Raw genomic sequence first — 12,289 nt, 5'->3', positions numbered from 1 at the left:
GATTCGCCGATGTCAACGAAAGTTTGCAAGCGTGTAACTTAGTAGCCTGTTGATATTTTTTACGATTTGGTGGTCAGGGAAGTTTGTTAGTGTCATCTCTTTGGTATCTTAGGTAAATTTAGCGAATTTATTTACCTGTCAGAGGCACTTTAAGGTACGTGAAGGTTATTTTATTTTATAAACATCTAAGAAAACTACTATAGTCGTACATCAAGAGAATTAGCTTTGTTTATTCAACCATCCAAGTAAGTTATATTAATGAAGCATTTGCTGCCGTATATTTCAGACCAGTTAAGCTGCACAATTTCTTGCTGCAAAGTCTCCTGCGTCAGGCCATCATGGGTCTAATTAATAATGCAACATTATTCCTACTTCTCGTTCTCATCAACGAGTGCACTAAATCCCCTTTTCAGCTAAGTTGGTAATGGAACTGTGCACAATAACTTTGAGTGCTTAGATTGCCATTTTTTAAGTCCATCAAGAGCTCCGACCACAATTGAGCATGTTTTCCATGGTTATAAGCACCGTTCGCCTCATAAACGTATTGCAAAACAGCCTTTCGTTCTTTTGTAGTGTACACGTGAAAAAATAACACACTTCTAAATTATTAACTCGAACCAACACAAGTCGAAAGATTGTGACTTCTGAAACTTTTCCTGTGAGTGCGAATCAAAACTAGCCCAAATTCGCAAGAAAACTGCGCAAGTGGCAACCCTGAAACAAAGTCAACCACATTAAAAGATTGAATTGGCATGACAGAATCAAAGACACAAGGCTATTGCTAATTACAAATGGTTTATGTGAATTATTGTACACAAATATAAGTAAAAATGATTAGCATTTTCATCTGCATTATCATTGTTTTCATCCTTGCAAGTGCGTACCCTCCCATTGATTTGTTGACCAATTGTAACGTAGCGTTATAACGTCACGTAATTACGTATACAGTGTACGTAACCTTACGAAAATTGTAACGCAGCATCATACGAAACGTATTAAAGTTTATCATCAATATTTAGTTTGCTTTTCAGTCACATGCTCAGCTCGCTGTAGGTTTGTAAAACATGTGCAGTCATTTTTCATAGCCTACGCCACGGTAACAGTGACCTTCTGAGATTGCGCTGTAGATCAAGGACATTAACTTACTATGCATTTTTTTTATAAATCAACACAACAGGAAAGTAATTCACGTAACATAATTTAATTAAAGATGTAGGCCTACATACAGCAGTATCTGTGTGAACAAATTATAAGAAGTTGAAATATAGGGAATTTAACTATGAACATTTAAAAATGCAATACAAGAAACCTAAAAAATGCAGCAACAAGGAAAACGACAGAATCCGAAAACCACATAAAAGTCCATTCAATGTCAATAAAAACGACGCAATCAGAAATGAAATTATCAAAGAAAGGGGAAGCATTGGCCGAGTGGTTAGCGCGTTGGGCTCGCAGTCGAGAGCCTGCATGTTCGAATCCAGCCACCCGCACTTGCTGTTGTTTCTCTGGGCAAGAAACTTTACGATAATTGCCTCTACCTAGTGATCGATTTCGAGTAATGGGTAGTACCAAATTTAAGTCATAAGTAGAGTAGACAACCAGAAACAGACATTGCAGTCGGCTGCAGCGTGGGTCAGGTGTACGTCGGAAGGCGTATACCGATGCATACCGCTCAAGTCCGCTTTCCCGCATTGCAGGATAAAGATAATAAAACATAAAACAAAAACAAAAAAGTCAGCAACCAGTAAGACATTCAAGTAGGAAATGCGTTAGTGATTGGGTTGGGTTAGTGGCCAACCAATGAATTGACTGAAATGCAAGAGAAGAGTCAAAACCGAGGATGGCAATATAAGGTTGAAAAGACTGATAACACTTGAAAGGTGAAAAACGACATTCGAAATGGCATGAAAGAATTAATAGAGGCCATTCGATAACTGTGGCATGGGTGGTTGATGATGATCATGAAGTCAAAAAAAGACCAATAACAAGTAAACACACATATAGTAAAGTAAAGGTCCCATACTCAGATACTGAGCTTAAGAACACACATATAGGAAACTAAAATCATACAATTTACAAGAGTATGTGATTAAAGAAATATTTACAAACCCCAATTCAATGATATGTAGTCATGAAACCTTAGCTTTTATTGCACGTTTGAGACCATTTCGCAATCACATATCGTATCATGTCGCACATCAGGACAAACTGGTTGCAGAAAATCAGCACTGTATGAAGCTTTAGAGTTTTAGACAGTATTCTCATATTGTGAAGAGCGTGGAATTGAAGTTTCGTAGGCAGATGAATTATGATGATCACGATTTCCGTTATTGAAAACAACTTCATACGTAGGAGCCAGGAACTCTTGCACCATATTGTGAAGTAGCATGTACTGTTTCTGAACAAAATGAAGATCAAAGGTTCATTTAAGAAAGTGAATCGGTTTACACTTCAGAAATTTGGGTTTTACCTCATTTTCAACCATCCCCATCCTCTGCATTCTAATTTGATAAACAATTCCAAAAATATCCACGGTTGAGTGTTCTTGCAAATGCTGCATCATGTGATCAATTGCTATATAGCTTCCTGTTCGTCCTGCACCAGCGCTGGAAAAAATTGAATTCTGTAACATTTTTGTTGAAACAACGTGTGTTTTCAGAAGTTTTTTGACTTGCACGAAATAATTATAAAATAAGTAGGCTAATAAAATCTTGGCTAGCAGGAAAATCGAGAAGATGAAAAAAACATAATTTTTAAAGTACAGGGTGACCCAAAAAGATGCGTACCCATGTTTTATTCGATTTTTTCACATTTGGAACACATCTTGGGAAAGCCATAAATTGACTAAAAATTGACAGAAAATGCTGAAACTCTGGTCAATGGTCTTCCATAAACTGAATAATGTGTAGTTATAATTTGAAATAAATAGCTTTTCAATCAAAGTCACAATTGAAATTTTCATGAGTACGCATCTTTTTGGGTCACCCTGTATAAGAAATTATCACCATGTAACAAAAAATTAGTTGTGTCAAGTTTTTAGTATTTTTTGAAAGATATTGCTGATTAAAAACCTTTAAGGTACATAACGTTTTAAATTTTTTTTTAACCAAGGAAATTTCCCCCATAAGTGTTGTAAAACACACATATTGCCGAAATCATATATGCAACTTTGCAACAAGGGACTTTGGCACGGGTGGAACATAAAAAAAAATTTGAAAAGCGATTTCAATTGGGTGAGAGATTGCCCCAAAGTTTTGGGTCACAGTGGGTCAAAAATGACCCAAAATTTTAAATGTAGTAAAAAGAAAGTGAAAAGTTGTCTTGAAAAGATGGTTTCTGAGAGTGATGTAATAAGCCAATGAGAATTGATTTAATTTTTGATTTCAGACTTCAGCGAAACGTAATTTTACTGCCAATTAGAAGATGTGACTTTTTTGAGAAAAGTTGTGCTAAGCAATGACTGGAATGTGTTAAAAATAAAAACTTGAGAAAAAGACAGAAATTTATCACTAAGCTAGGACATAACAATCATCTGAGATGGATCTAAAATGCAAGAAATTAGATACTCAACAGGGAACTACTTGATACTACTCTCAGAAACCATCTTTTCAAGACAACTTTTCACTTTCATTTTACTACGCTGAAGAGATCGGAAGATCGAAACACTGGCCATTGTCCGTAGTTATCTTTTAATAATGTCGTTTAGACATTATTTTTAAACAAACAAAAAAGAGTTAAAATGTCTTTTTAGACATAATTTTTACCCAAATAGAAAAAGAGTCAAAAGCCATGTAAATTTCACTCTGTGTGGAGCTACATGTACTTGAGAGGTTAACTGTTATTTCTTTATTCACTTTCTACTGATTGTTTGGAAACTTTTTGCTATGTCTGTGGTCTATCTATATCAGTAACCATATCAGACTAACAAGCGAAATGTGCAATGAAACAAAGCTAGAAGCAAAGCTTTTATACTTATGAAATGTATTTGGTATGGAAATTAGTGACCAAATTGACCAAGTTGAAAACTGTGCACCTTATGTGATTTGCAGAACACATCGGTCCAATTTATATGGCTGATTAAGAGAAAACGACATTTGATACTACAGTATTTGCTATTTCAAGAGTTTGGAGAGAACCCCGAAACCATACAGAAGACCGTTGCTGCTATATGGTTGACAGTTCACGAGTTAGAAAAACAAAAAACCGACATGACATTGCATATTCTTCCATATTATGTTCTATTGCACCTGCTTCGCATAGCAGTCAGCAGCTTAGTTGCGGATTCTCAAACCCTCGAGCAAAAAAGCTGCATAAGACACGGTAGTGTCTCAAGATATAGAAAAAGTCTCTCATGACAAATTAACATATCTAATACAGACATAATTTCAGAATTTTAGTAATAGGCACAACGAAGCAATAATTATTATCAACTTTTGGAAACACTGTGATGAAAGAATATGAAAAATGGTGTATTTTATGTCCATAAAAATGCCATTCCTGCACTATCATCTTGAGTGTGTTGATCTTTGTATGGGTGATTGCTGGAAGCGGAAAAGATGGTGAAAGGTTTCATCTTATATAGAAAGGAAATATCTAGGGCGGTGGATTTGCAACATGAAAGAGGGGGGTGTATGATCCGCAATACGAGAAGATTTCTCAGTGTATAGACGTAAGTCCCACAAATGTGACCACTTTTGAAGTGTTTTCATCTTTGCATGATGCATATATGAATTATATTTGCATATTATTTCTTTGTTTTTGCATGCTTACACGTTTATTAGAAAACTATGTTAGTTAATACAGAACATCTCTGAGTAAAACTAACAATCAGAAACAGTGACATTTTATCAAAAGTAAGAAAACTTAAGATTTTTTTTGCTATTTTGGTGATTAGTTTGAAGTAACAGAACACAATGCATAAAATTTTTTATGCAATTAAAAGTTTTGCGAAATTTTGTTACATGGTGAATTGCATTCATTGACAAACAATGTTTAACCTTGAATGAACAATCAAAGGTCCATTGTTGTGCACATCGCTGTCAACACAACGACCTACGAAGCGAGCAAATGTCACCAAATCTTCTGGACTTTCTGGCAAACCATGATCTGGCCAATGGAAGAAGTTGAATTGCTGAATACGACGATGAACTGATCCCTGCAAATCATTTTATATATGTTTAAAAGAATCGCAGATGCAGGATATGTTTCACAATTGTAGGCTATATCTCGATTTTGTAATAATAAAGTATTAAGCCACTATAACCGTTACACTGTAATGTAAAAAGTAAACGACTTTTTACTGCTTAGAGATAGACTACATTGAATTAGACAAAATAGAACTTTATTAAGCAATATGATATTTCAAGGCCATTGAAAATTCTTTAACTTTACTTTCGCGATGTTAAATTCTCGGACCCTCCATGTTTCGTGCAGTGACTCAGAAACCCAAGTGATGGTGAGATCACGTGACGTAAACGATTCTCCCTCACATGGCCAGTAAATGTCGCTTTTATGGTTTTCTATAAAATAAAATAGAATTAGTTTAATGACGATATATGCAGTTACATAGATCTACTTTTACATACTAATTGTTTAGTTACTTGTGTTTTTTTCTGTTTTGTTGAGTGTAACTTGACCTAGTTTAAACCTACCCAACTCGTCAGTTTGAGTGATCATCACAATGCTTCTGCAATTCTGCTCCCAGACAAGTCTCCAAAAGTCAGCTTTTGTTCCTGGAAGAGGTGCTTGTGTGGCGATGTAATCTCTACAACTTGATACTCCCTGTTCAAAAGCAATTAATGAATAATAAGCTGTAATAGGCTATGTGCTTAATTGTCCAATAACAATGAAAAAATAAACTCTAACTTGGTGCTTTTGAAAAATAATATTCATTATGTTATTCAACAGATAATTTCGACCGTGCAATGCCGTTACTTCAAACCAATGCCCACTATTTCACATTCGATTTGTTTGTTTACTTTAGTTACTTGTCTTGCTTTTATCTCAATGTGTGCTTTGTTGGTTATGAAGTGGAGTGTCTCCCAAAAAGTACGTTGACATCGCTTAAAATGTAATAACTCAAACAGCACAAATCCACGCAGCAGTTAGTAACTAACATGATTCTTACCGAAATATATGAAGCGTTGATGTAATCAGATCCAGGTTTATTATTCACCATGCTAAGCTTGACTCTGTTGCTGTTATCTGAAAGTAAGGGTATTATTTGTCTGCAGGAAAATGTGTTTTCTTGCGGTATTCGTGATTTCAATTAGCCAGGTACAAAAACTAATATCAAGATATAGTCAGAAAAATATATTTTAGTTGTTGGTTGTATGATGATGAGGCTTATGTTTGAAGACTGAAGATTAAAATGAAGTAAACTGTTTGGGTGAGCATAAAGCAAGGAAGTCAAACCATCGGCAAACACAAAGCATGCTATACTGACTTACATCTTATTGCACAATTTAGTCTATACCATTTCGAAATGAGATTCTTTCAGTTTTCCATTACCTGACAACACAACTGACAAGATTTTGATGATATATTTCAATTGGGATAAAAAGCGAGCACATTGCCCATGTACATTATTAAACATCCGGCGCAATCAAGGATAGGTGACAGAGCAGAACGATTCTTATTGCATTCCAACAGACTAATCTGATTGAAAATGTAGTTTTAATGCAAAATTGAAAATTGAAAAATATTTTATAAAGCTGTTTTGATACTTACATGGACGAATGCTTTTATGTCGATTTTTTTCTTTGTTAATAGCCATTAAACCAACATCTGCTGCTTGATTGCCGATAATACTGACAAGCTCCTGTAATTCACCATGTTTTAACTCCATTTTGAGTTTCAAAAATTTCTTTAATCTTGGAAAATGGTGCTGCTATGAATTTTGAACAAATGACCGAAAATAGTTGTGCGCTTGCAATGTTTTGATGAAATTAAATTTTACTCTCTGATGTTCTATGTAGCATTTACATTATACAACATAGCCGTGGCCACACATTGGATAGTTTAGTTCTAAACAATCCCTTTTATTTTGCAAAAAAATAAATTCGGTGAAATGTGTATTGATTTTTATGATACACCAGAAAGATTAAAGGTCAATGATAAAGGAAAGCGAAAAGCTGAAAAGCAAAAAGATGCGGTGGTGACATTCTGCATTGCAGCTTTTGGCATAACTTTTAAAAACAAACTTATGTATGATGCTTTTTTATTTTGATTGTAAAAAAAAAAAAAGAACCTAAAGTACAAGTTAAGTGAATTAACTTTTAGACTTTGTTTAAGACTGTCTAAGAAAAATAATGCAAACAAGTGCAAATTTTAATTGACTTACAATAAACTGGTCGAATTTTACAAAATAAAATAAAAATAAACTTAAACGATTTAAATAAATTATTTGGAAGATTTAAAGTTATATATGTTGGAAAGAAACCCACATTAAAAATAACAATTTATTTTAAGAAAATTTGAGGCAATGCTGAAGTCTAGCACACAATCAATGTTTATCACACCAGCATCAAGTAGGTCAAAGGTCAACTAACTTCATATTCCAATTTAAGTTTTGCACCCAAATCTTTTGACAGCTCTTTCATGCACTCGCTGACGTCCGACAGCTTAATAATTCTGAAAATAATTTGAAAGAGTTAATTTAAAAAAGGTAAATATTGCAAACGATTTTGTTTATTGATGTTTTATACAAAATAACTTTTCATTCATTTAAAGAAGGTCAATGAAAATGTTTTGCCCACTCTACAGTACAAATTGTGAGTATACAGTATTACAGTATGTTTTCTACATCAAAATATTGATGACATGGCACAACGTCATGCGAAATGTCATTGTGGAACTCCTTACACAAAACGAAACGAACACACTCACCGAGATGATGAGATCGAAGGCTTTGATAAAGCAATAGCATTCGTGATCACTTCAAGTCCAGGTCTGGAACATATATCTTGTTATCACAGGTAACAAACTCAAATTTCCATGTCGCGAATACAACACCAGTAAGTAAACCAATAGTTTTTAACAATCCTTTCTCTGTTGATATATCCTTACAACCAACAAACTAGGCTACTTCTCACACCTTTTCCTAAAATGGCTGAAAAGTAATTGTCACTTACAATTCAGAATTGAATGAGACTGTTTACCACGCATTTAGTTCAATAATATGATACGGTCCTTTGGCATAAAATAAGATAAACTATCACAAGGTGCTTCAGATGAGAATCTGCATTTATTCCGACATGTCATCAATGTGGGATAGATCAAGTAGTGGCTAATTTTCTAGTACGAACCATAGGCATACGAAGCCGAGTAACGTGATCAAGTTTAACATCTTCAAGTTTATTACATTTACATAAACATAAAACTACGCAACAAATTAAGTATCGAACGTTTTCGACATCACACAATGTCCTCTCATCGTGTGATGTCGAAAACGTTCGATATCCTCTCATCGTGTGATGTCGAAAACGTTCGATACTTAATTTGTTGCGTAGTTTTGTGCTTCTATATGTAATAAACTTGAAGATGTTAAACATGATCACGTTACTCTGCTTCGTATGCCTATGGTTCAACAAGACAAACTCTCTACCGAAGCTCTATCATTTTCTAGTATGGCAGAACAAAGAACCGTGTTGCTGTAAAACAACTAGATCAAGTAACGGTGAAAACGCCGAAATTAGTTACGAAATCATACAATACTGGTTCGACTCCCGGCTTCAGCTGGTTGTTGAAAAACACCGCTCACGTCTACCCAGAGTGTAATCAATTGGATGGGCATAGTTGCTGAAGGAAATGCGCCCAAGAGAGAAAGGAACTAGGAACTTGCTATCCTACTGTCGTTAGTGCCGAAAGCTTAGTTTATTTTTTTATTCCCTGATGCTTGAATCAAGTATGGGACTCACCTTTATCTTACATGAGACTTTAATTAATAAACCAAGCTTCAGAAAATATTCGATTTTGTAATTGCTTTCAACTTCATGGAGCAATGCTACGAGTTATTAAGTTGGAAGTGATTACTAAAATTGAAAGTTATTTTTTATTCGACAAATTTAAAGTTTTTTTGTTCAAATCTAAGAGTAGTCTACGTTCTTTAAAGCAAACTATTAATTAAGAATTTTTTCAAAATGTTTTCAAATTTTCAAAGATTTTCAAAAGAAACATCTGTTTATGAAGATGGCCTCTCATTGGTTGATCTTGCCTTTTGTTATTATGTAATGTGTTGTATTTCAATGATGACGTCAACGCGGCAATTTATTTGGAACGAATAAACGTTTCTAATGTTTCAGGAATGGAATAAGAATAAACAAATTGCACGTTTCACACACAAAATATTTTATAGCTTACTTAACAACTCACTTTTTGGTTAATCTTTTCTTTCGAAAGAAATATGTTAAGATTGCAATGATTATAACAAATTCTGCAGCAGCAATTGTCCATCCAGCTATCATGGCTATATTGGCTGTGTCAACAAATAAATGTAGTAAACAATATTTGCCGAAGTGAAAGAATTATAGAGAAATAAAATGTGAAAAAATTACTTGACAATGTTATAATAAAACGTGAAAACCCAAATTCACCAAAGAGTTATAATAAACCTGCAACTCTACAGTTTTGCTTTGGCTCGATCCAGTTTAGACTTATTCATAATAATGTGGCGGAGATCAACTTTCAGTCTCAAAAGATGTTTTATGTCATGTAATAATGCATTGCCAAGCGATGATAGGCTACAGTCACTCCTCACAAGCTCTAAACGGAAAAAAGAAAATTTTACGGTGCTGTATTCGCAGGCCGGCACTCTTGCTTGTCCTCAAATAAAACATGATGACATTAAAAAAAAGTAATTTACGGTAATAATAAATCTGTTATACAAATCAAATGTTACTGACCTAAATTGTAAACATTCAAACATCAGGGATTTATGGCAAACAAAGGTAAAATAGTTTCGGTATATAAATTTTTAGGTTACTTATACTCTTTGTGCACTGCGCTTATAACATCAATATGATGCACGTGTTGATTTTTTCATTGTAGTACCAATTCATATGTATCACTTTCAATCGACTAAATAAATCGTGCTTACCTTGTCTGACGCCGAACTTGACGTGCTTGAGCTACGGTACTTATCCATTCGGGTAATCCTGATGGTCCACATATGTCGCCTTCCTCCTTGTGGAAGTCATGGGGAAGTTTTTGTAGCCGTTTTTCATTATTTTGTGCTTTTAAAACTGCTGATTGATCAACCAATAACATTTGAAAGATACCTTTAGGACCAATTTTTAGCCTTTGATCCATCAGATAAGCTCTTTCTTCCAATGGAATTTCGCATTTGCTGAGAATACATAGAGAATGTGCTCTTTCTTGCAATCCAAGAGCTTGCAGTTGACTCAAGTATCCCTGCATGCCACAACTTCCAGCAAACAAATACATGCCCAGATTAGCCTTTGCTCGGCCTTTTGCGTGTATGCAGTTTATATCCTTAACCAATTTCAATAAATCTTTAATTTTTTTGTTGATGGCTTTGTCAGAAATCAAACGTAGGCGGGGATTTAGCTTACTGCCTGCCAAATACTAATTAAATCCTCGCTGATGCGCAAAACAATACCTCAAATAATTCTTTTAATTTTTGCATTGTTAAGATGGTAATAATATTGAATTAGTTGTTTATAAGTGCTGGGTTCCGTTTTAGCAAGCTTGCAAGGACCTCCTCCATGATGCTGTTCACTTTGTCGTGTTAAACGCGGATTTTCTTTTGGCATGTTTAAATAAGAGTTTGTAAACAAGAAAGTTTATTGCATACTAGCTGAAATTAAATAAGATTTAAAAAAGCTTTATTTAGATTAACTGATTCACTGACTTGTCAAATCATTGCTCAAAACGATTCATTATATTCATAAAAAGCACATTTCCAATGCTGTAATGATAAGCTGATTACTCAATCTAATGGATAGCCTAAGTAGGCCTACATAGAGACGCGTCAGGCTTATAACAAGCACTAGGCCTACAGTCTATCACTGAATTAAGTGCTTAATTTCAATTCGAGCTAAACAACAACTTTTTCACTGTTCAGGTCTCCTATTATTATAAAATTCCGCTAACTTGCTGTGATTAGGTAGGCCTACATCATCTAAAAAGTATGGAGAAAGTCATCGCGCGTTTGCAGCTGCTATGACGACTTCCGCTAACGGCGCTACATATTCGCGCTTTTCAAACAAAACGCGGGGAGCAACTTTTAAGAATTTAATCGTATTTCCGCAAGCGATCGTTGCACTTTGCTTATTTTTTTTACTTGCGAAAGACGTTTTTCACTTATTGGCAACTACCGGTACTTTATTCCACATCAAATTTTAAAATCGACCTGCCCTAATGTGAAAACCTCAGCGCATTTGGTTTAGAAACGTGGATTGGAGATTGGAATTTGTGGTTTTGGGTATGCTGATGTTATTTTGTGAAGTTGGATGCTTAGCCCTCAGATGTTATTGGCATGACGTTTGAGACTGATATGATGTTGATATTATCTCTAACCTATAAGGGGATGTTGTGATCAATTACAAAACTTATAAACAAGTATGGAGGTCATAGTTAGTAATTTTTAACACTGCATGACCGTGTGTAATCTGGACCAGTCATCTCACCTATGCAGCATCGCGTCAGTTCAAAATTCCCAAAGCTTCAGTGTAAAGACATGTCAATAATACGCTACCAATAAATATGCTACACAAGGGTCAAAAACCATTACAACTTGATCTTTCCGAAAATATTGAAGATCAACTGGTCAAACATGTTTTGGAAATGGAGTCAAGATTTTATGGTTTAAGGGCCATAGACTTAAAAAAGCCCTGCGTATGACAGTGCGTCTGCCAATAATATCAATACCGCTTCAACAGTGAAAAGAGTTTTGCTGGAAAAGGTTGGCTGAGGGGATTCTTGAACCGTAATCCAGAAATTTCATTGCAAAGACCTCAAGCAACTTCGTTTCAAATTACATACTTCAATGGTCCAAAATACACACCCCAATGGTCCAAAATACACACCATATGTGTAATTTGGACCATTTGTGAACATTTTTTATTGCTTAATTATTCTGTATTTTTTTTATTGTACGTGGTTTATATTTTCTACGCTGGTTTGCAAGTACCTAGACTGTATCTGGGTGAAAAATAATACACATTGACCGGAAGTTGGCTGAGTTGTGCCTATTTTTCTTTAAGGGGTTCAAAATACACACCTTTCCCCTATGTATGAACATCAAAACAGCAGGTTTCAACATCAAAAC

The 12,289-nt window shown here is 34.8% G+C and overlaps 1 protein-coding gene across 3 annotated transcripts; it reads right to left on the bottom strand.

The window, feature by feature from the left end:
- Positions 1-253: 253 nt before the first annotated feature.
- Positions 254-11,640, bottom strand: LOC145786449 (receptor-type tyrosine-protein phosphatase beta-like). 3 transcript variants are annotated; one of them, XM_082598104.1, is made up of 11 exons: positions 9,612-11,640; positions 9,373-9,475; positions 7,888-7,950; positions 7,551-7,632; positions 6,730-6,820; positions 6,128-6,204; positions 5,652-5,781; positions 5,392-5,519; positions 4,998-5,155; positions 2,471-2,606; positions 254-2,398 (listed from the first exon to the last, which is right to left on the bottom strand). In XM_082598104.1, exons 2-11 carry the CDS (start codon positions 9,462-9,464, stop codon positions 2,249-2,251), a joined length of 1,107 nt encoding a protein of 368 aa, XP_082454230.1. In that variant the 5' UTR covers positions 9,465-9,475; positions 9,612-11,640; the 3' UTR covers positions 254-2,248. The 3 variants fall into 3 exon arrangements, with proteins under 3 accessions (XP_082454230.1, XP_082454232.1, XP_082454229.1); XM_082598106.1 differs by having other exon boundaries at positions 10,097-11,640; XM_082598103.1 differs by having other exon boundaries at positions 9,373-11,639.
- Positions 11,641-12,289: the final 649 nt, after the last annotated feature.

This window comes from Aplidium turbinatum, chromosome 17 (assembly GCF_918807975.1).
Source record: "Aplidium turbinatum chromosome 17, kaAplTurb1.1, whole genome shotgun sequence".
Lineage (NCBI taxonomy): Eukaryota > Metazoa > Chordata > Ascidiacea > Aplousobranchia > Polyclinidae > Aplidium > Aplidium turbinatum.
This window is presented reverse-complemented; position numbering and strand designations above follow the sequence as displayed.